Source organism: Delphinapterus leucas, chromosome 13 (assembly GCF_059928025.1).
Source record: "Delphinapterus leucas isolate spDelLeu-1000000601 "Yukka" chromosome 13, BTC_Dleu_Yukka2, whole genome shotgun sequence".
In the NCBI taxonomy this organism is placed as follows: Eukaryota; Metazoa; Chordata; class Mammalia; order Artiodactyla; family Monodontidae; genus Delphinapterus; species Delphinapterus leucas.
In genome coordinates this window covers 45,890,901-45,914,309 of record NC_143141.1, presented here as the reverse complement: position 1 = coordinate 45,914,309, position 23,409 = coordinate 45,890,901, and the positions used below count along the sequence as shown (strand labels likewise).

The 23,409-nt window shown below is 38.4% G+C and overlaps 1 protein-coding gene across 6 annotated transcripts in view; it reads right to left on the bottom strand.

Annotated features, from left to right (window-relative positions):
• FANCL (FA complementation group L) overlaps positions 1-583 on the bottom strand; it is a 78,269-nt gene extending 77,686 nt beyond the window's left edge. Inside the window, exon 1 of one of the 6 annotated variants that reach the window (XM_089923158.1) lies at positions 426-583. In XM_089923158.1, the coding sequence (XP_089779284.1) occupies positions 426-569 (144 nt within the window). In that variant the 5' untranslated portion in view covers positions 570-583. The remainder of the gene's footprint in view (positions 1-425) is intronic. The other 5 variants (XM_089923155.1, XM_089923159.1, XM_089923156.1 and 2 more) reach the window with 5 other exon arrangements.
• Between the last annotated feature and the right edge of the window lie 22,826 nt (positions 584-23,409).

Here is a 23,409-nt window from a genome sequence, read left to right as displayed (position 1 = left end):
GGCCTCCAACCTTCGTGGGGGTGGGGCATGTTAGAATAAAGACAAGCAAAAAACTGACCAATTAAAACAAAAGTTCAAACGTGGGACAGACACAGTTAAGAGCGAGGCAAAACTCTGCGAGTGGCGGGGACGAGGGGGCGTGGCCCTTCGCCCCGTCCTCTCCCCGCCCGGGCGCGTACGCGGGCCTGCCAGCGTCCTGTCCCGGGCAGCGACCCCAGCCCAGGCGTGGAGGCGACAGCCAGGAACGGGTTTCCAGCAACGGCCCACGGTTCTCAAACTTCTAGTCTCCTATGAGTCCTTACTGGCCGCCCCTCTCAATCCCCACAAACTCGAGCCCCTAACCCCTCCGGTCACAGACTTCAGGGCCGGGGCTGCGCCGCCAGAAGGAGGCTCTCCTAGCGAAAGAGCAACACCCGGGCGAGTACCTGAGCTGAAATGAATCCTTCATACACGGTTTTCGCCTGGTTCTGGGGTAGAAGCAGTGGGAACTGGCGCAGCAAGCTTGCTTCCGTCTCCGCCATGGCTCTCGGTCCGCGGAGACGCACCAGCGGCCGCCGGGCCCCGCACATGCGCAGTCCTGCCTGCGCCTAGGGCGTAGAGAGGCGGAAACCCGTGCCATTGGCGGGAAGAAACTTCGAGGCTTCCGCGGGCAGAAATGAAGGTCTGAGGCTACTCGGGACACCTGAGCTCAGGGTCAGCCAGAATAGATGCCGCTTGGCGGGAGGCAGAATTGGCGCCAACTGGAGGCAGGAGGAAAGCTTGTTTTTAGGTTCACAGGTCTGACCGAACAAGCTCATACTAGCCTTGATTGTCCCAAGAACCCTTTTGGATATGTATATTAAACCAGACTCAAGTCAACACCAGACTTAGTTCTGCTGCACTGCACTCACAAATATCCAAGGCAAAACAAGAGGGAAAATTGCTGATGGACTTAATGAACCGAAGTTAATTTTTCTTTAACAACACTTCCTGAACATATTTCTAACTGAGGAATGGTAATTATCCATTCCCTTTTACTAAGGGGTGGTTAAATAAAGAACTTAATATTTACTGCACAGTTACTTGATTCCAATCATACTCAGTGCATTACATTTTTGAACCCAAGTATTTGCAAAACATCATTATAAGGGGCTGCAGGCTGTGCAAAAATGAGTAAGACATACACCCTACCATTTTTATTGCCCTCAGAATGGGGTTAGACTTCTTGAAGATTCTTTAAGTTTGACAAGAATTATAAGAGTATTCTGGATGCTTAGGGAAAAACAAAAATGTTGCCTCAGTGGTTAAATATAAATTACAATAATGCAGGGCTTCCCTGGTGGCGCAGTGGTTGAGAGTCCACCTGCCGATGCAGGAAACACAGGTTCATGCCCCGGTCCGGGAGGATCCCACATGCCGTGGAGCCTGCGCGTCCGGAGCCTGTGCTCCGCAACGGGAGAGGCCCGCGTACCGCAAAAAAAAAAAAAAAAAAAAATTACAATAATGCAGTGGTTTTCAGAATGTGATCCTGGAACCATTAGCATCACCTGGGAACTTTAAGAAAGGCAAATTTTCACTCATCTGTCTCAGACCAAGGGAATCCCAAATTCTGGGAGTGAGGCCCAACCATCTGTGCTACAACAGCCCTCCAGGTGTTAACGATGCAGGGGCTAAAGTTTGAGAACCTCCTCAGAGGCATGACATACCATCCACTCAATTATGCAATTCATTTATTAAGGGTGACAGGCTACGTGTTTTGTGATGGGCATAAAGTCAAGGTTGTACAACAATAGGACCAACACAAAGATTATTAGGACATACAGTCACTGCCCTCAAGGACTTTATAACTTTTCTGCAACTTAAGACATTTGCTGTTTCCAGTATTTCAAACTTCCCACCACTATATTCCCCACGGAACCTCTACCCTTCCTTCAAAGAGCTTCTCAATGGCTAGCTTTTTTTGGAAAACTTTCTTATCTGCTGAAAATTATTGCTCTCCCTAATCACTTGGTACAGTGTTGGTATTCATTAACTATTTACTAAAATAAATATCCACTAGTCCTATAGGCAAATTACAAATAGGTATTACAAGAATTCAGAGGAATGAAGGAATTTTTCACAAGATATTTGAATTGGTTTCCATTTACAATATCATAATAGACTGTATAGCACTATTATAGACTTTATAGGATTTATTTAAATTATAATACAACAGGGCTTCCCTGGTGGCGCAGCGGTTGAGAATCTGCCAGCTAGTGCAGGGGACACGGGTTCGAGCACTGGTCTGGGAGGATCCCACATGCCGCGGAGCAACTGGGCCCGTGAGCCACAACTACTGAACCTGCGCATCTGGAGCCTGTGCTCCGCAACAGGAGAGGCCGCGATAGTGAGAGGCCTGCGCACCACGATGAAGAGTGGCCCCCACTTGCCACCACTAGAGAAAGCCCTCGCACAGAAACGAAGAGCCAACACAGCAAAAATGAATTAATAAATTAATAAACTCCTACCCCCAACATCTTCTAAAAAAATAATACAACGACATGTGTAAAGTGCTTCCACATTTTATTTTATTTAGTTTTTATGGCAGTGTTCTTTAGGTATGTATTTTTATAATGTCTATTTTGTATGCAATTAAATTGAGATTCAGGGATATTAAATAAGTTGCTCAAGGTAGTGACTTAGTGACTTGTACAATGAAGATTAAACTCAAGTCTTCTAAATTTTAGATTCAATAATCTTTCCAATAAATCATGGCAGAGATGGACTTCCCATCATGAAACTCAGAAGTTAATCTAAAGTTGTTAATGACTCATGCTAAAAGTAGGGTTTCAAGAATTTGATTTTGATAGTTTGATATTAGATTTACCAAAATAATATATTTCTTCTGAATATAATCATAACATTTTCTACCTATTTCACATATTGTGAGGAAAGAGGCTAAGAACATTTTGCCCAATAGGTTCCTCAGGAGCTAAAGTTTTTCCATGAAAGCAACCTTGGCAATTTTATATTCCAGCATCCTCATTACATACATTAGGGAAATGAAGTCCAAAAGACTTACTGTCCTAATTTACTACACTGAGCTTTTGGTTAACAGCCTAAATGTCTTTGGCTTCCTGATATCATATATTCAAAAAGGACTTTCTGGACTTATAAGCTTCTGGAGACTTCCTAAATATCAGTTGAGTCTTCCATGAATAGACATGCACCCTTGTCCAGACAAGCCATCTTTATTACACTCACTCCCCCTACCATCGATACACTGGACTGTGTAGTTAACAGCCAAACAGTTGGTTTCTTGCCTCTGAATCCTCATAACTAACTTAAAGATTTAGAAATTTTCACAAAATTTATTGCTAGATATCATCTTGGTCCCTAAGGAAAAGATATTCAAATTCAACTACTGATTCATGGTAGTTGAATTTGTAATTGAGCATTCCACATTGATAAAGTCTGTAATAAGGAAACCAACCATCAAAGAGCAAGGAGAGATATCATATAAGGTCTTCTTAATTCAATGAGTCAATCATTCTCCTCAGATGTTCAAGACTGAGTGATGGATCTCACTGTCATCAACTCATATGTGGTATGCTGGGACCACTGTTTACATGTAGCCCAGTCTAAGACAGCCACTCTCAAATTCACAGAGAATACTCAATATGTTTAAAACTCAGAAAGCCAATGAACTGTTACCACCATCAGCATTGTTTTAATTTTGGAATTACTCTGACACAGCCTCACAAAAGTTCAAGCTCTTCAAGGCATCCTTGGCATGACTTATTTTATATATTCTGCTGCAAAAATTAGTAGTATTTAAATGCTAATTCTTAAGGGAGAACTATACGTTCTAACATGGAAAAATCTCAAAACATTTTCATGAATGAAAAACACAAGTTCCAGAATGGTATGTTTACTAATATACCATTTATGTTTAAATAAAGAAATAAACTTTAAATATTGTAAATGGAAAATAAACTACTAGCAGTAGTTACTTTTGGGGTGGAAGATAGGAGACAAGGAATGGGGGTAATGGCCTGAGGAGACTTTCACCTTATCTGTTATGTTAAAAAAAAATTTAAGGAGATTATTAGCCTTAAAATTTTAAATACTTATACCATTCCAATTAGCATCTATCACTATGTTATTGCCTAAATTTTCAGCTTTGTCCCAGGTGTTTCTTCTCCCAGTTCCCATCAGTATGGAAGAAAATAGGAGGCCAGGCATTAACATTAATGAGAATAATAAGGGAAAGGTTGCTTGAGAGTATTGAAAAAATATGGGAAGAATGTTGGGAAATGCCAACATTAAGGAATAATGGAGTAGAAACAGCCATTTAAGAGTCCTCTAGGTTGATGGCAAAGATGGTGGAGTAGAAAGATCCTGAGCTCATATCCTCCCGTGGGCACACAAAAATTACAACTATTTACAGAGCAATTATCTATAAGAACAATGTGAAGACTAGCAGAAAAGATTTTCCACAACTAAAGTTGTAAAGAAGGAACCACAATAAGACAAGTAGGAGGGATATATCCATGTGTCAGTACACACACTCCTGAGTAGATATCAACCACAAATGGGAAGATAATCACAAATGCAGAGGTTCTCTGCAAGGAACAAGGGGTCCAAGCCCCACATTGAGCTCCCCAGCCCAGGGGTCCTGCACAGGGAAGATGAAACCCCAGAACGTCTGGCATTGAAAGCCAGCAGGGCATGAATATTAAAGCGCCAGAGGTGTGTAGGAAACAGAGACTCTGCTCTTAAAGGGTGCACACAAAATCTCACATGCTGTAAGTTCCCACACAGAGACAGTAATTTGAAAGAATCCTGGTCAGACCCATTTGCTAACCTTGGAGAGCCTCTCAGAGAGAGGCAACTGGGACTTGCTCTGGGGACAATGATGCTGGTGGCAGCCATTTGGGGGAACATGTTCTACCACAAGGATGCTGGTGTTGGCAAGCACCACCTTGGAGTCCTCCCTCTAGCCTGTTAGTGCAGGAGCTTATGCATCCACCAGTGGGCCAGCACCAGTCCTCACACCCCCTGGGCCAAGCAGTTCGCAGTGTAGAGACCCAGCCCTGACCACCAGTGGGCCAGCAGCTACCACACAAGGCAGGCACTGGCAGCCAAGCAGGCCTAAGCCCGGCCCCGCTTACCATTGTGCCCACGGTAGTCATCCCCATCACAACAGAGGGGTCCACACAGCCCACATAGGGGGCACCTCTGGAACATATAGCTCTGGTAAACAGAGGGGAGTGAGATTTTGGGCCCCATAAAACATCTCTGACATAAGTCCATTTCTCCAAGAGCAGGAGAAATAAACACAGAAATTTGGGTAAAATGAGGAGAGATAGGAATATGTTTTAAACAAAGAAACGAGACAAAACCTCAGAAGAAGAACTAAGTGAAGTGGAGATAAGCCATCTACCCAATAAGTTCAAGGGAATGATTATAAAGATGCTCAATGAACTGGGGAGAAGATTAAACAAAAAGTTAGAAAATATAAAGAGGAACTAAACAGAGCTGAAGAATATAGCAGCTGAAATTAAAAAATACACTAGAAGGACTCAACAGTAGATTAGATGATACAAAGGAATGGATCAGTCAGTGAACTAGAAGATAGAGTGGTGGAAATCACCCCAGCTGAACAGAGAAAAGAAAAAAAGAATTTTAAAAAATGAGTATAGGGCTTCCCTGGTGGCACAGTGGTTGAGTCCACCTGCCAATGCAGGGGACACGGATTCGTGCCCTGGTCCGGGAAGATCCCACGTGCCGCGGAGCAGCTGGTCCCATGAGCCATGGCCACTGAGCCTGTGCGTCCAGAGCCTGTGCTCCGCGACAGGAGAGGCCACAACAGTGAGAGGTCCGCTACAGCAAAAAAAAAAAATGAGTATAGTTTAAGAGACCTCTGGGATTGTTGCAATCTATAGATTCAATGCAATCCCTATCAAATATACCAATGGCATTTTTCACAGAACTAGAACAAATAATTTTAAAATTTGTATGGAAACATAAAAGACCCTGAATAGCCAAAACAATCTTGAGAAAGAAGAACAAATCTGGAGGTATAATGCTCCCTGATTTCAAACTGTACTACAAAGCTACAGTAATCAAAACAGTATAGTGCTGGCACAAGACAGACACATAGATCAATGGAACAGAATAGACAGCCTGAAATAAACTCACACACATATGGTCAATTAATCCATGACAAAGGAGGCAAGAAAATGCAGTGGGGAAAAGACAGCCTCTTCAATAAATGGTGTTGGGAAAACTAGACAGCTGCATGAAAAAGTATCAAACTGTACTACTCTCTCACACCATGCACAGAAATAAATTCAAAATGGATTAAAGACTTAAATGTGAGACCTGAAGCTATAAAACTCCTAGAGGAAAATACAAACTCTTTGACACTGGTCTTAGCAACATTTTTTTGATATGTCTCCTCAGGCAAGGGAAACAAAAGCAAAAATAAACAAATGGGACTACATCAAACTAAAAAGGTTTTGCACAGTAAAAAACACTATCAACAAAATTATTAGGCCACCCAGTGAATGGGAGAAGGTATTTGCAAACAATACAACAAATAAGGGCTTAACATCCAAAATATACAAAGAACTCATGCAACTCAACATCAAAAAAGCAAACAACCCAATTAAAAAATGGGCAGAGGACCTGAACTGACCTTTTCCCAAAGAAAACAAACAGATGGCCAACAGACCATGAAATAATACTCAATATCGCTAATCATCAGGGAAATGCATATCAAGATTACAATGAGGTATCACCTCACACCTGTCAGAATGGCTATTATAAAAAGGACAGCAAATAACAATTGTTGATGAGGATGTGGAGAAAAGGGTACCCTGGTGCACTCTTAGTAGGAAAGTAAATTGGCATAGCCACTATGGAAAGCAGAATGGAGAAACAGAATTTTTAAATTTAAAAATTTTAAATTTAAAAACAGAATTTTTAAAATTAAAAATATAACTACCATACGATTTAGCAGTTCCACTACTAGGTATTCCCCCCCGCCCACACACACACGCACAAAACCCAAAACACTAATTTGAAAAGATACATGCATCACTATGTTCACTATTGTTTATAATAGTTAAGATATGGAAGCAACTTAAGTGTCCATTGATAGATGAATGGATAAAGAAGATGTATATATACACAATGGAATATTATCGAGTCATAAAAAACAATGAAATCTTGCCATCTGTAACAACATGGAAGGACCTTGAGGGTATTATTCTAAGTGAAACAAGTTAGAGAATGACAAATACCATATGATTCATGTGTGAAATCTAAAAAGCAACAATAAAGAAACAGAAAGAAACTTACAGATACAGAGAAGAAACTGGTGGTTGCCAGAGGGGAGGAGTGTGGGGAAATTGATGAAATAGGTGAAGGGGATTAAGAGGTACAAATTCCAGTCATGAAATAAATAAGTTATGGGGATGTAATGTATAGCATAGGGATTATAGTCAACAATATTGTAATAACTTTGTGTGGGTAGAGATGGTTGCTAGACTTATTGTGGTGATCATTTCATAATGTATAAATGTCGAGCCACTGTGTTATACACCTGAAACTAATATAATATTGTGTGTCAACTATACTTTATTAAAATAAAAAGGAAACTGGAAAAAATATAAACTTCAGCTTAACGAATTAAAAAAAAAAGACTAAGGCATGGTCAGCAGTCTGGAATGCTACACAAAGACTGAAGAAGTTGAGAATTATGGGGAGGCCTTTGGATTAGAAAAAGTACTGATAAACTTTAAAGAGCAGTTTGCTCTTGCCTATTTTTCTATCCAAACATGCAGAAGCAGTTCATAAATGGTGATGTAGTGAATAATTTTGGCATTGCTTTTAAGTGTAAAGCTTTGAGAAGACCATGTTCATGATAAATAAACCATAAAGACTTCATTATGTGACCAGAGTTTGGTAGGTGATATACGGCAGGGGTATCCTAGCTCCTACAACCCTATCCGAACTCTCTGGAAGCAAATTCCCTTGTTAGGTAGGTTTGCCCAATAAGGAGTCTAGATCCATGGACGGTCCAGAATAATAATTTCCGCTTCAATCCAGGCAGTAAAGTTGAGGAGCAATGACACTCACAACCCAACCTCAGGTCAAAAAAGAAGCATTGAAGGGCTAAATCTGCTAAAAGTGTTAATGGGTTACAGGGGTGGGATAGAATCAGGAAAAAATTTATGAGGTCATCATCTAAAGAAGGATAGGAAGTAAATGGATTATTCAAAAAAAGTCTCTGAAGACTCCTGAATTCCTGTGAAAAAAGGAGAATCCAGGTTGTTAGACAACCCTCTTCTTCAGCAAAGTACAATGAGAGCCTCTTCTTTGGAAACATTTTCCCCACACCAAAGCCACTGATAGAGAGATTAACAGCTCATATATTTTGGTGAACAACTGGAAGAAATGTCCTCAAATAGCTAACACCTAACAAAGATTGCAACTCAGGTAATGAGTGTTGCAGTTAAGGCTGGGAGAATAGATGAGAACTACTCACAGGGGGTGCAAACTTAGGCCACAGAGTCGAGGCTGTGGAAGGAAGAGACTAATAAATACGTAGGGCTAGGAAAGCGTAGTTGTTAAGAGGAGAATGAAGGGTGCAGAAAGAAAACCTGAAGGGAAAAATGACTGTTTATTTCAAAATTTGACCTACAGCTAGTCAACCCCATTTACCCTAAGAAACTGAAAGGAAAGCAATAGAAAAGTGCATACACAGAGAAGATAAAAAAGCTCTCACTTTTATTCTGGAAAACTGAAGCTGAGGAATAAAAGCGGGTGAGAGAGAACAGTTGTAATCTTACCAGTTCTCAATTATGGGTTTCTGATCCTGCTTTGAACCATCATAATCATGTTAAACTATTAGAATACACAGGTGTCCAGGTTGTATCCTCGACTAGTGTTTCTTAAAGTGTGGTCCTTGGACCAGCAGCATTGGCATCACCTGGGAACATGTCGCCCCAGACCTGCCCGAATCTCTTAATTTGGGGAGACGAGCTCAACAATCCATGTTTTAACAAGCATATGATTAACAAGTCTATGTTTTAACAAGGGATTCTGATACAAGCTAAAGTTTGAAACCATTACCTTAGACTTAGTAAGTCTACATTTTTACATGTGATTCCATTGTGCAGCCAGTTGAAGTCATTGCACTAATAAAATGGATAATTGTTCAGACAGATGTTTTACAGTTCCAGGCTCAGTTAGCTGGCCACATATTTAAGGCTCAGAGGATATTAGCTAAAGGAATAAACATAGTTTATTAGTGTCAAGCCTATATTTAAATGACCCTCAATACAGAGATCATTTTAATTATAAAAAGAGAAATATATATTTTTAAAGCTGAAAGATTAATCCCAATTGGGTCTGATACTAGGGAGCTGAAATTTTCTTGCCTTTTCTCTCATAGTCCCAAGATCATTGCTGGAGCTCTAGCCATCGTCAGATGGAAGGGCAATGATAGCTTTCCCAGAGGCTCATTTGAACAAGTCTTATGTCAGATTGGCCATGCCATATGCAAAAGGTCTGGGAAATGTAGTTTTTCGGCTAAATACATTGCCTAGAATTCTGTTAGAATAAAGAAGAGAATGGTTGAGATGGGCCATTTTCCATTTCTGCAGCATTGTGAACCCTCATCCCCCAACAACAAAAAAGATTTGAACCTTATTGGTATCGCATTATTAATGAAATGCATACTTTATATGACAAATTTTCAGACTAAAGATCTGTTATAAATATGTGTACTTCCAAAGATATAATAGTATGTTTTCCTGTATCTTCTATTTTTTCATGATAATATTTCCTTTCAAAGAATACTAAAATTAATTTATATTTTATTGGCTAACTGAATATTATCTATAAAAGTATTAAGGATTAGAAATCAGATGAATAGGTAACATTCATCTGGAATATAACTGGAATAAAGAACCAGTTTCGCATTTTGGAAATTTGTGTGTGATTTATATAGTAATGAGATATGCTACAAATAGAATGAGGAAGCCATGAAATTATAAGTATATTTTCCATCAGAAAATATCTTTCAGCTTTGAAAAATAAATCATATATGGTGTGGTTTATGCCATTCCTTTAAAGAATCCTTTGCTGATAGGATAGAATTTATTAAAATTGTAATTTGGTTTCTATTTAATGTTGCTTGTTTTATCAATAGACAAAGCAAGTAAAATAACATGAATTGTCTATAATGTGAACATAGCTGATTTTATAAAATTTTGAGAAATAACTAAATAAAAATAAATTAAAATCACTCTAAAATTCAGAAGTGATTTTATACATTTCATTTCAAAATAAAACCATTTCAAATATCTTAATAAGAAATATTAACACTCTTTATTCTTCAAAATCTTAATTATATAACATCAATGTTAGCAGGTCTATGGGAAAACAGATATAATCATCCATTGCTGTTAGTTATGTGTAATTTGTAAAATGTTTCTAAAAAGCAATCTACTTATACATAGCAGGAACCATAAAAGTTATTTTCTTTTGAGAAAGTACCACTTATGGGAGTATATCCCAAAAAGTAATTTTAAAAAGTTTATAGAACCAAGAGATGACCTAATGTCCAGTAAGTTGGAAATAGTCAAGTTATATAACATGATAAAATGTCTAAAAGCCATTAAAATTACAGAGATACGTATGTATGTGTGTATATAATATTGGTGTATAAAAAGTGTATATGAAATCCCAGTATATGAAAAGAGCAAATCAATGTCAAGAGAAAGAGAAGAAACTTGCATAATTAGTTAATATTTTAAAGGTAAAGCATTCTTTATTTTTCTTTGTAAAGCCAGTTACTTAACAGTACCACGAATTTTTAAAAAGAAGGCATTAACAAAGATTTTTATAAAAGTAAATGCTGTCAGATTTAAAATCATCTATTGAGTTGGAGGAAACGCAGTATAATGAAAAGAGAGTCAAGAAACTTCAGTTCAAATGCTTGACTTTGTATAAGTCACCTAATGATCTCTAAGGTCCTTTGCACTTCTAAAAGTGGATTTGTAAGAAATTTTGGGTTCAAAAACAAAAACTACACACAATTAAGTTTGGATTATCTGAATAATAAACCTGAAATAAACTTACTTTGAAAATCTTATTCATATTGTCAGTTATCTCCCTAATAAGAATGTTTGTGAAATCTAAAGTGGAATATTGAAATTGGACGTTTTTACTGTTTTGTCAACAATTAGGAAGTTAATTTTGTATACTTTTAGGTAGACAATAAATGCTTTCAGGAAATGATGGAAAGTTATGAACCAATTATCACAGCACGAGATGAAGTTCGTGTTCAGTCTATGGTGAACAGCAACAAAGAGTTGTAGCAAAACATCTTTACATAAGTATTATTTTGCTTGATGAATTAAGAATTCCCCATATCCTTAAGATGCTCATGTTCAAATTATGCGCTATAAACCTTATCAATCCAGATGTAGATAATCTCCCTTCTGTAGGTGTTTATCATTCAGAAATGATTATATAGCATCATTCCAAAATTCAAGGTAATTTTATATACACATATATAGCTATTTCAAAATGACAAAAACATTTTAAGTAACTATAGAAAATTGCAGGACTTTAAAAATGTATTTCAATATCTTCTTAAGTATATAAAATTGTTTCTTGTAAAATAGTTATAATCTTCAAATAGTCTATCTGAGGAAGATTCATTTTAATCTCATTTTCCTTTATAGCCTAAAAAAGGTACAAAGGAAAAGACACTGTGAAAGGAAAAAGGCACAAAGGAAAAGGTGTCATATGTCGAGGTTGGCTAGTCAAAGTTTTATAGCTGGGACTTCATTTGAAAACCTGACTGACAAAGATAAAAGGTGAAATCATACAAGTTTGTAAGACTCTTTAGAGTATTATTCACTAGACTTATACATTAATATAAATATATTTATAGTTTTGTACTAGTATGTTTCATATAAATTGTAATAGTGTAAAAGTATTTTCTATATTTAAAATTTGTTCAATTCTTTGAAAAAGAGTATCTTCCCTCACCGTAGTATACATGATTTGGTAGGAGTCACAACCTAAATTTTACTCTCTTCCTCAACCATCCTGAGACTCTGAAAAATAGATGTAAACTCAGAAGAATATAGAAATTGAATCGTCTCCTTGGATAAGCAAACAAGTTCATCCAACAAAGGTAAAGCCCCACAGATAACCCCTCTGCCAAATAGTCTTAGCTATGCTTTATTTAATTAAATTTCAACTAACCTCATTTTAGTCAAATACAACTTCATATACTGTATAGGACATATTGAGTTAAAACCCATAGTCCTTAGGCCATCTAATGAAGCCATACCCGTGTGAGATGTGACTATAGGTGAAAATGGATAAAAATGAACCTGTAGAGCCAGAGGCCACAGAGAACAATGGAATTCTTCATGAAAAGCAGAATCAAAACCCAATCAAGAAATGTCTTCTGCTGCCAGGGTAGGGCTCCTTACAGTACCTACCCTGCAAGATTTCCTAACCTTTACGAACACAGTAACTGATCTTATTTTCTACTTCCTTTCCCAAATGGGTAAACTTATTATATTTATCCTGTCCGGGCTCCACCATTGTAGTGTGTGTGTGTGTGTGTGTGTGTGTGTGTGTGTGTGTGTGTGTTGAGGTGGGAAGGGGTGGTGACAGTGACCAGAGGAATCTAAATCCAGATTCTAAGAGAGAGGATGTATACCACTGAGAAATCCTGGAATTTGAAACCAGTGCAATGACAGATGAAACTTTGGCTTGTCCACTTGGGGGAGGTGGTGAGTATGTTTTTTGTTTGAGAAGAAGAAGGATATTTGACGATCAGAAGGGCAAAGTACGGTAGAGACTACTATGTGTGCTCAGCAAACCCATTTCCTCTTTCTCCTGAGTCTATAACTATACATTTCCAGCCTCTTTTGCTGTTTGATGTGGCCAAGTGACTAAGCTGTAGTCAATGGAACCTTCAATGCATGATTCAACATTCTCTTTTCCTGTCCACTGGCTTGAATCAAAGGATTCTGAAGCCCTCAGGAATGATGGAGGCATGAGGTAGAAATAAGCTGTGTCTGAAATGTCTTCCAATTGACTTCATATGGAAGAGAAATAAACTTTATTATAGTTAAGGCACTGAAATTGTGGGGCTCATTTGTTACACTAGCATGTAGCATGCATTATTCTAACTAATACAGTGGGTAGCAAATTGCTATGGTATTTAGATTTCATTTCATCATTTAAAAGAGTGAAGTAAAGCTTTATTGTAGAAAGTCCAATATTTACAATATACCAAATTTTATCCTTTGGAACTAATTAAACTTAAAATGAAAAATTTTAGATGTCAACAGAAATCTGTGCAATTAAAATTTTTAATCTGGGGGATAGTTGAGTTGAAAATATGAAGACCACTTCTCTGAGGCTCCACTATTATTCTTCACTGTACATCCGTGATAAAACCCAGGTGATACTATGCAGGTTAAGAATATGCACATAAACACATTCAACAAATCTGAAACATCTACCCTGGGATAAACAATTATAACTCATTTTATCTATTTATCAAAGTTTTTTTTCTGCCGAACTTCTGTTTGCAGACATTTTATCAGCTTCTTCTTACTGAGGAGTAATAAAATTGAATACCTTTAAGAATAGCTGGTACTACAGACTAGGAACAAATCCATACTGAATTTCAATAACATTTTATTGTACATAAATGTGTTCTTACCTTTCTTTCTCTTATTTCTAAGGCCAATAATTCTGGATATTTAAAAATATCAGAAGGAAAGAAAGTCATTAAAAAGTGAAAAGTTTTTCAAGAGTTAAGTTTTTAAGCTTTGGGGGAAAAAATAAATTTTAAACCAATTTTTTAAGTCTTTCAAATAGCAGTTACAATGTATGAGTCCAATGGACAAAAATGTCAGCATATTTTCACTGTGTAAGAAGTCTGGAAAAAGACTTTGTGTCAAAATTAAATTAATTTTTCTCATGATATAATCAAACAAATTTCCATGTGCCTTGCTGTATTTGGTTCATTATCAAAATATTTTTGAAATCTGCATTGTTTTGCTGTTCCAATGATTTTAAAGTTTATTCTGTGTACAATGTTTTAACATCAAAGTAACTTAATGGCAGTAAAATATAAATGTGTACTTGATGTAATCAATAATTCCTCTGTCCCAAACCTTCCTAATAAACTTATTCCATGAAAAGAAATTCTTCTTTTAGCAACCAAAATGATCTAATGATTACATTTAGTTATTTTGACTGCTTGCCTTCTCAGTCAGACTGATCACCAAAAGTCTTTCTATTAGAAATTGTCAATTATGGACATAACTGAATTATCTTAGTCATTGAGGCAAAAAGAAAAGTGTGGCTTTTTTTCTCAATTAAATAACCAGAGCAAAAACAACACCACTGGCCTGATTTATCCAAACTGGAGATCTTTTGGTAGATTGTACCCATTGACTACCAACTCTCCAATAACCAATACCAATAGCAATACCAATAGCAATACCAATACCAACTCTGTCATTGTTGGGGTTCTGTGCTGTGCTAGCCAAATTTCCCTGTAGGACTGACATCCCTCGGCCTGTTGAGAAGGCTGGCCATCTCTCAGCTGTCAGCCCTTTCTCTGAATTGCCCTCTGCTGAACAGTGAGCCGACTGGCCCAAGGTAGTGACTTATTTTAAACCAACCCATCTAATGATTGCTAACATAGGGGTCCAAAGTCTTCTCTCTCTCTCTGCCCACAGTGAGGGACACTCTGAAGGGCTAGCTCAGCTTCAGAGCTCCTCCTATAATCAGCTGAGGCCTTCTTGTGCCTGAATTACATTCCTACTTCTCCCTCTACCCAGTCTGGCTTCCTTCCATCCCCCATAAGTGTTGATCCCCAGACAACTCCCTAATAAACTTCCTCCTAATAAATTTTCTCCTCAGCGTCTGCTTCATGGGGAATCCAACCTGTGGCAATCATCAATTAATATTTGAATAAATGTTTGTGCAGGATAGCTGCTATTCTTGTAAAGAACTAATAATTTAATAAGGGGGATTACTTTCATTTACATAGTTTTCCAAACCCATTCATATCTGTTATCTCAACTGGGCTTTCCAGTAATTCTGTGAGGTGGCCGGCACAAGGATTACTATCCACCTTTTATAGCTTTGTAGACTGAGACTTGGAGAGAAATGGCTTCTTGATTCCAGACAAAAGTTACTATTCATGTTTTCTTCTAATTTGCTTCATTGCCTATAACCCCCCTTCTCTAAAAGATTCTTCTCCACAATTGCTCTAAAACTCATTCTCAAAAGTTTTTATTATATTTTCCAACTCAAGAATATGTAGTAACTTCCTAGTCATCCTGGCAGTACGAAATTCAACACCATAAACATATTCAGGTTTTTTCAAGCTCTTATCCCCAAACCGCATTGCCCACACATACATTATATTACCTTCTTTCCTTTTGTCCTTTCGACATACGTTTCTCAAGCACCTGCTATAAATGAGACATAACATTTCTTGAGAACTCAGTATGTGTCAGGCACTGCAGTAAATGCTTCTCATGCATTATCTCAATGAACTCCTGTGAAAACTCTGTGATGTTGGTTCTATCATTTCCATTATGCAGCTGAGGAAACTGATGCTTAGGTAGCTAAAATAATTTCCCCAAGGCTACAAAACTCAGGCTGTCCTAATTCCAAAATCCATACTCTTCACCTCTGCACTAGGCCTGTCTAATAAATAAAGAAGATAGATGAATGAGACATGGCTCCTCTTCTTAAGGATTCACTATCTAGTATAGGAAGATGCTGTAATACTTGATTATATTTTATAACAGCTTTATTGAGATACAATTCACATATAACCCACCAATTTGAATAGTGCAATTCCATACCTATTAGCAGTTACTACTCATTTCTCCCACTCCCAACTCTAGTCCTGGGAAACCACTAACCCACTTTCTGTCTCTATCTATTTACCTATTCTGGGCATTTCATACAAATGGAATCATACAATATGTGGTCTTTTGTAGCCGGCTTCTTATACTTAACCTAATTTTTCAAGGTTTATCCATGCTGTAGCATCCGTGAGTACTTCAATTAGGGCTGAATATTTTTTTAACTTTTTTTTATTGCAATATAACAGAAATACATGCAGTTTGGGAAAAGAAAAATTGCTCATTTGTAATTTTTGTTAAATTAATGATGTAAATACTCTCTTAACGGTTAATTTTAAGCTACCAACAGTTTGACACTTGACTCACAAATTCCTGTTTAACAATTGGCCCTCATGAACTAGGGTGAACCAGCTTTAAGGGCTGAATATTATTCCATGGTATGGATATGCTACATTTTGTTTATTTACCCAATCACCTGTTGATAGGCACTTGGGTTGTTTCCATTTTTGACTATTAAGCGTAGTGCTGCTATGAACATACACGTATAAGATTTTATGTAGATATATGTTCTCATTTCTCTCAGGCATATACCCAAGTGGAATTGCTGAGTCATATGGCAATTCTAGAGATATTTCACCTTTTAAAGAACTACCAGCCTATTTTCTAAAATGCACCATTTTACATTCTCACCAGCAGTGTATAAGGGTTCCAACTTCTCCACATTCTCCTCAACACTTGTTATTATATTCCTATTCACTATAGTCCCCTTAGTGGGTGTGAAGTGGTATCTCATTGTGGTATACTTGCATTTCCTCTGTGGCTAATGATATTGAGCATCTTTTCATGTGCTTGTTGGTCATTTGTATATCTTTTTTTTCATTTTCTGGTTCCCAGCATGGTACCTCCACACCACAAGCAAGCTGGGGTGAAGGTGATCAGGGGCCAATATCCTGGGCCATGCTGAACCTAAGGTACAACCTCCACCCTATGAGTGGGGGCGGGATGGAAGAAGGGAGCTTGTGACTTCTCAGCTACACTTGCCAGAATTTAGCCTCTGTGGCTCAGAGCTGGTGGGAGTAAGAAATGCTGGTAGCCTGCCCCTCCCAGTGAAATATCGTATCCCTTGACTGTGAGCTGAGGGGAAAAGGAGCCCCATATTCTTGGTAACACCTGTCCAAACTAGAGATTCCATCATGCTGAGCTAGGAAGCTGGGACAGACAGAGCAAGCAAATCATGGCTCAAGTAGATTTTTCTGAATAACTCTTTCTTCCTTTAATGTATTCCCTTAGGACAATTCCCAGAGACATTAAATGCTTTTATTTTTTTATAATTTTCACCAGCTGTGATTGTTTCCCTGGGGAAGGGTCTCCAGTGGGTCTTCCTGACTCTTTTCTAGAAATGGAACTCTCACTTGATTACATTTTCAATGTAAGTAGTTAAGAGCAGGGCGTCTTTAAGAGTCAAACAGAATGAATTTAAGTCCAGACTTTAAAAGTTGTCAGTGTACAGTAAACTTTGGGCAAGTTACATAACTCTTCTGTGTTTCTATTTCCTTAGCTAGAAAATATGGAATAAAAAATATCTACCTTTACAATTGTTGTGAGGATTAATGAGATTTGAGTAACATGGCTTAGTACATAGCTCTCAATAGATGTTAGCAATTATTAGTAATAATAATGTTAAAAATAATTATTGTCATTAGGATGTTCCACCAAAAATTAAACTTGTATGGCTTTTTTTCTCTCACTTTCCTAGTGACAGAGATTTACATAGAGGACAAGTTACTCTGATGCACTGAAGTTCCCTTCCCAAAGGGAAGTGTGTAGCTTCTCTGGAGTCCCATCATGTCAGCTGGGCCAAACAGAGCTTGGTACATCCATTGTCCCAGAAAGGGCATATATAAATTATACTGATATATTTTTTCAGGATCAAAAGGTGATAGCTACCCTGCCCCTGATGGTATTGATGTCCAAGGATAGTAGATCCAAGATCACAGGAAGCAGACATCTGAACCAGCTGTATTTCTGGGGTTGTCACAGGGAGGTGTTTTGAGTCCTGTGGTCTTGTAAGAGCCAAGACTTAAAAATTGTGACTTTGGGAACCCATCAAAGACACACTAGCAAAATTCAGCTCTGACCAAGTGACATTTCTCTCTCAAAGCTACAGCAGCCTGAGTAAAAAGTTGCATCAAAAACAGATGTACATTGTCTAAAGCAGTGGTTTTCCATGGGGAACAATGTTGACCCCCAGGGCATATTTGGCAATGCTTGGAGACATTTTGATTGTTACAGCTTGGGGTGGCAGGTACCGCTGGCACCTAGTAGGTGGAAGCCAGGGATGTTATTAAACATCTCACAATACATAGGATGGCCCCCTTCAACAAAGATTTTTCCAGACCAAAATGCCAAATATGCCAAAGGTGAAAAACTCGAGGAATGAGTAGTAAGACTCTTCAGCATCTAGGCTGGGTTGCCAGTCTTACTAGAATTATCAAACTCTCCACTCTCCCTGCTTAGTGTATATGTCCGCCTGAATGGCTATATTATTCCCTGAAACAAATAATTCCAAAAACTTAATGGCTGAATACCAAAAAAGTTTATTTCTTATTCATGTTACATTCCATCACAGGTTGAAATGCTTATCACACCAGGGATCCAGGCTGATGAAGACCATTTCAACACATGCTTGCACAATCACTGCAGCAGAAGGAAGGTAAGGACAAATAACAGACATTAAAGCCTCCTACAAGGAGTGAAACGTGTCATTTCATATTTCATTGGCTAAAGCAAATAAGGTGGACACTTCTTTCTTCAAGAGAACAGAAAAGTATATGCCAGTATACTACATCAGGGGTCCCCAACCTCCAGGCTGCAGGCCTGTAGCAGTCTGTTAGGAACCGGGATGCACAGCAGGTGGTGAACAGTGGGCAAGTGAACCAAACTTCATCCTCCTCTCCCCATCACTCGCATTACCGCCTGAACCATTCTCCCTCCCGATGCCCCCCACCTGTCAGTGGAAAAATTGTCTTTCCACGAAACCGGTCCCTGGTGCCAAAACGTTGGGGAGCGTTGCACTACATGTTTAGAAGAACAGGATTTTTTTTGAACAGCTCTAATGACTGTCACATAGTGAATATCCTTCTGATTATTCTTTTTAGTTATGTAAACCTGTAGGACCTTGGAAAATTTGAGGGAGAGATCAAAGAGGGAAATGCTTTTTTACCCCTAGTATGGCATTTAAGGTCTACTTTATGTAATTAACTGGAAATAAAATGTGATCATATTTGTGCTCAGTTTGTGGAGTAGTGAATTAAGGTCACATTTTGAGACACACACACACACACACACTACAGTGGGGGCAGAATAATTGTTGTCAATTCTACCTCATGGGTCAGGAAAGGTTTAATAAGTGAGTTACCTTTAGCTCAGTCTTAAACTATGAGTTAGGTGTTTACCAAGTGAAATAAATTATCCCACAAAGAAGCTGAATAAAAGTTACAGAAACATTAAAGAGCTTAGAATGTTTGGGGAACTGCCATGAGATGCTTACAGGTAAGGGATGGGGATTGGTAAGATATAAGGCTGAGCAGGTAGGAAAGAAAAATGTCAGAAAGAATCTCAGTATACATTTGGACTTTATCCTAAAGACAACGTAGAGCTATTAAAGGATTTTAATCTGGAAACTAATCTGATAGATTTAACTTTTAGAAAAGTTTATCAGAGAGCTCTGTGGAACATGAATTAGAAGAGGTAAAGCTAGAGGCAGTGAGATCATGTAGGAGTTAATTACCATAGTCCAGGGAAGATGCTGAGGGAAAAGTTATGAGAATTCATATTAAAGAAGTAGGTCCTCCCTTTCAGCTCTCTTTTAGCTCCTTCTCTTCATCCAATTGTAATAGTTGGGGTGAATCATTGCTCACTACTGGACCCTCTTCTCCATCTACTCTCTTCCCTTAGTGATCCCAATTAGCCTATGGATATTAAATGTCTTACCATATACTGATGACTTCTAAATTTATCTTTCTCACCCCAGCCTTCAGACTTGCACACCTAACTACCACATGACATATCCACTTTAGATGTTTGTCATCACAAATTGTTGTATCAAAAATGGACCTCCAGAAAATGACCATTTATAACTCTTAAATAAATAATTGACTGAGGCTATAAGATCAATAGATGCTTAAACCATTATGTGAAAAGTTATAATTAAGTAGATATTCACATGATGCAAAAATTATCAACTCGATAATGGTGGAATCAGACCATCACCACCTGATGCCTCTTTAGCTAAAAGCCATAGTCCATACATTATGTGTTGACTGAGGTGCTACAATATGAAGTACAGCACCAAAACTGTTGGATACAAATCTAATCAAGCTTTTGGATGTAACTTCTAGTTTACTGGTAAAACAGAGATAGAGGAACAAGCTGAATGAGATCAGAAGGAAACAAGCAGGCAAATCCAGAATGTCAAGTATACCATAGGACAACTGAACCAATTTGTTCGCCCAGGCAAAGCCATGGGGGGAAAAAAGGCAAGAGGGGAAAGGATGGTTCAGTTTTAAGAAGAGACTTAGAAACTAACACTTAAGAGCAATTTGAAACTTTGTTTGAATAGTGATTTGAATGAACCAATTGTAATGGCCCTGGAAAAGAGATTTCTGGACTGGTGAAGTCTTGATAATGGTACAAATAACCAAGTCTAGGAACGATAAAGAGAAAATTAGTATATTTATATATAACATGCTAAAAATGTAAGTTCTTGTGAGACTTTTATGTAGAAATGACCATAGACCAATAGTTCTCAACCAAGAGCAATTTTGACCCACAGGTGACATTTGGCAATACCTGGAGACATTTTTGCTTGTTTCATGGGAGAGGGTGTAGGATACTACTGGAATCGAGTGGGTAGAGGCTAAGAATGCTCCTAAATACCTTGCCATGCACAAGACAGTCACCCACAACAAAGAATGATTCAGCTCAAAATATCAATAGTGCTGAGATTAAGAAACCCCATAAGAGGCAATCAAATGTCTACACAAAGAAGGTGGAGACCAGGGTTGATTTGTTTACTTTGACTTTTGCACAGCTCCTGGCATATGGTAAGCTCTAATATTTGATAATCCCCTTTATATTGTGTAAGCCTCCAGATTCTTCAACAATTGGAGAAAGAGTCAAAGAGAGAAATATTGTTTTGGGTGGGCTGAAGCTTAGATGAGAGGTCTTAGAAGGATTTATAAATGTACATCATTAGCATATAAGTGGTATTAGGAACCTTGGGAGTGAATGAGAACTTCTACAGCAATGGTCCTTGAATCTCACTGTGGATCAAAATCACTTGGGAAATTTTGAGATGACACAGATGCTTGGTCTAACCCCAGAGGCTCTAATTTAAATGTTGCAGAGTGGGGAGGGGGGCAGGTGATAAGTATCATATTTTTAAACTTTTTTCATATTATTTTATTTTAATGTGTAGCCACTATTGGAAATCTAAGTTGTTTTTTTTTCTGAACACGAATGAACTGTGTTCATTAAGATGAGTTTATTCATAAGCCATGCTGCATTCAGTGTGGTAACTCAAGCAGTTAACTGTAGTTTTAACAGTTTTTCTGGGTTTGCTAAAGCGAATAGGAACCCACTGTTGGTCTCTTTTGGTAAAATAAAAGACTGGAAAGTCCTGGGCACAACATAGAGGAAAGAATTTAAAGACTTCGGGAGATAAGAAAGTGATTAAATGGATCTTGTGTCTCACCCCTATATCCTGACAGGGTCCTGAAGACTCTCTCCCTTGCCAATAAAAATACAGCGATAAAGGAAATACCCAAATATTTAAAAGTGCTTTGCTGGCTCTTTTTTTTTTTTTTTTCCTGGGCTGGGAATACTGTGGAAGGAGCTACAATAAAAATGGTATTCCTGATCTCAGGGGGGATGTGAGAAGCCAGCTGAGGCCTGGCCCAGGTGCTGTTAACAGTCTGAAGCAAAGTGGGTATTGTTTTAATGGCCAGATGCTACACTCAGGGATCAGGGAATGGTCTCAGTAACAGAAATCTCTGGCTGTGGCTAATTAATCATGGGGTCCCCAGGAATGAAACAGACAGACAGCAATTAAGGTGTGTCTTGATTTATTTAACCAAAGCTATTCTAGGTCTGGTGAACAGAGGCCTCACTGGAGCTAAAGTGCTAGAGCATTTTGGGTTCACAGACCCAGCATCACCCAGTGAAAGAGAGGCTAGTACCTGTGAGGAAAGATCCTGCTGTGACACTACACAGGCATACTGTCAACCTTCTGCCTTGTCTTTCCTAGTGGGGCTGGTGGTTGTTAACCTGAATACTTGTACGTTAAGGAAAGGGAAATACCTAAACTTGGGAAATATTGGATATTGGCTCAAAGTTATCACTGATTCTTGGGGACTTGTAATTCCACTGTAGTTAGCTGGTTAGAGTTGGGGATCATTATGGAGCCCAGGTGATAAATTGAATTCTGACCTGAGTTTATTTCATGGTTGGCTGAGTGGGACTCCCAAAACTATCCTGGGGTCATTTTCTAAGATACTGAGTGAATTGTGGGAAGGGATATTTTAGCAAACTGGCAGATCCCACACAGTTTCTTACTTACCCCTATAAAGTCAGGACTATTATTTTAGGAAGGGCCATTTGGTACTTTCTTTCCCTGTCAAAATAAGGAATGTAGAAGCACTACAACCCTGAAGGTAGCTTCCTGAAAGGTATAGATTTGGTGATTAATAGGCTGGTGTGGCTTTTGCAGTCTTATAGGTCTTGGAGAATGACAGTGGATTATTGGAAATAAAATCAGTAGAGGCTCCAGTTGTGGCTGCCATGGCAGGTTTTTTCTCCTTACTAGAATAAATGAATGTATCTGTTAGCATTTATGGTGCAGTTACTGATCTTGTCAAAATATTTTTTATGTATTTTGGTTGATAGGCACCATCAGAAGTTTGTCTTCATTGACATAAACACCAATAAATCTTTATTGTCCTGCCTCAGGGATACACAAGCTTTCTGGCTCTGTGCTACAGTCTAGTTTGCTGGGTCCTTGATCAAGGTCCCATTTTGATCCAATATGCATGAAACATCATGCTGATAGGGCATGAAGATCAGAAAGTAGAAGTGCTCCCAGATGCTTTTGTAAGTCATATATGTGAATGTGAAATTGTGTAAGAATAAAGAGCTCTGATGTGACAGTAAAGGACCTGGGTGTTTGAGGATCTGTGGCATTCCAGGCTACTCCTTTCAAAATGAGTATCTAAATTTTAGATGCAGCATTTTTTACGTCTTACTCTGACCATTAACAAGATGATCTAAATTTTATCCATCCGTAATTGGGGGCCACAGTGAAAGAAAGCTTAGTGCCTGGTCCAGGGTTTCAGTGCAAGTAACTGTCAATTGGTCCTCATGACCTGGAAGTTCTCACGGTCCTTGAACTTCCTCTAGCACACTGAGATACTGAATGGACTTGCTAACTCTAGGAAAAAGATACAGAGAG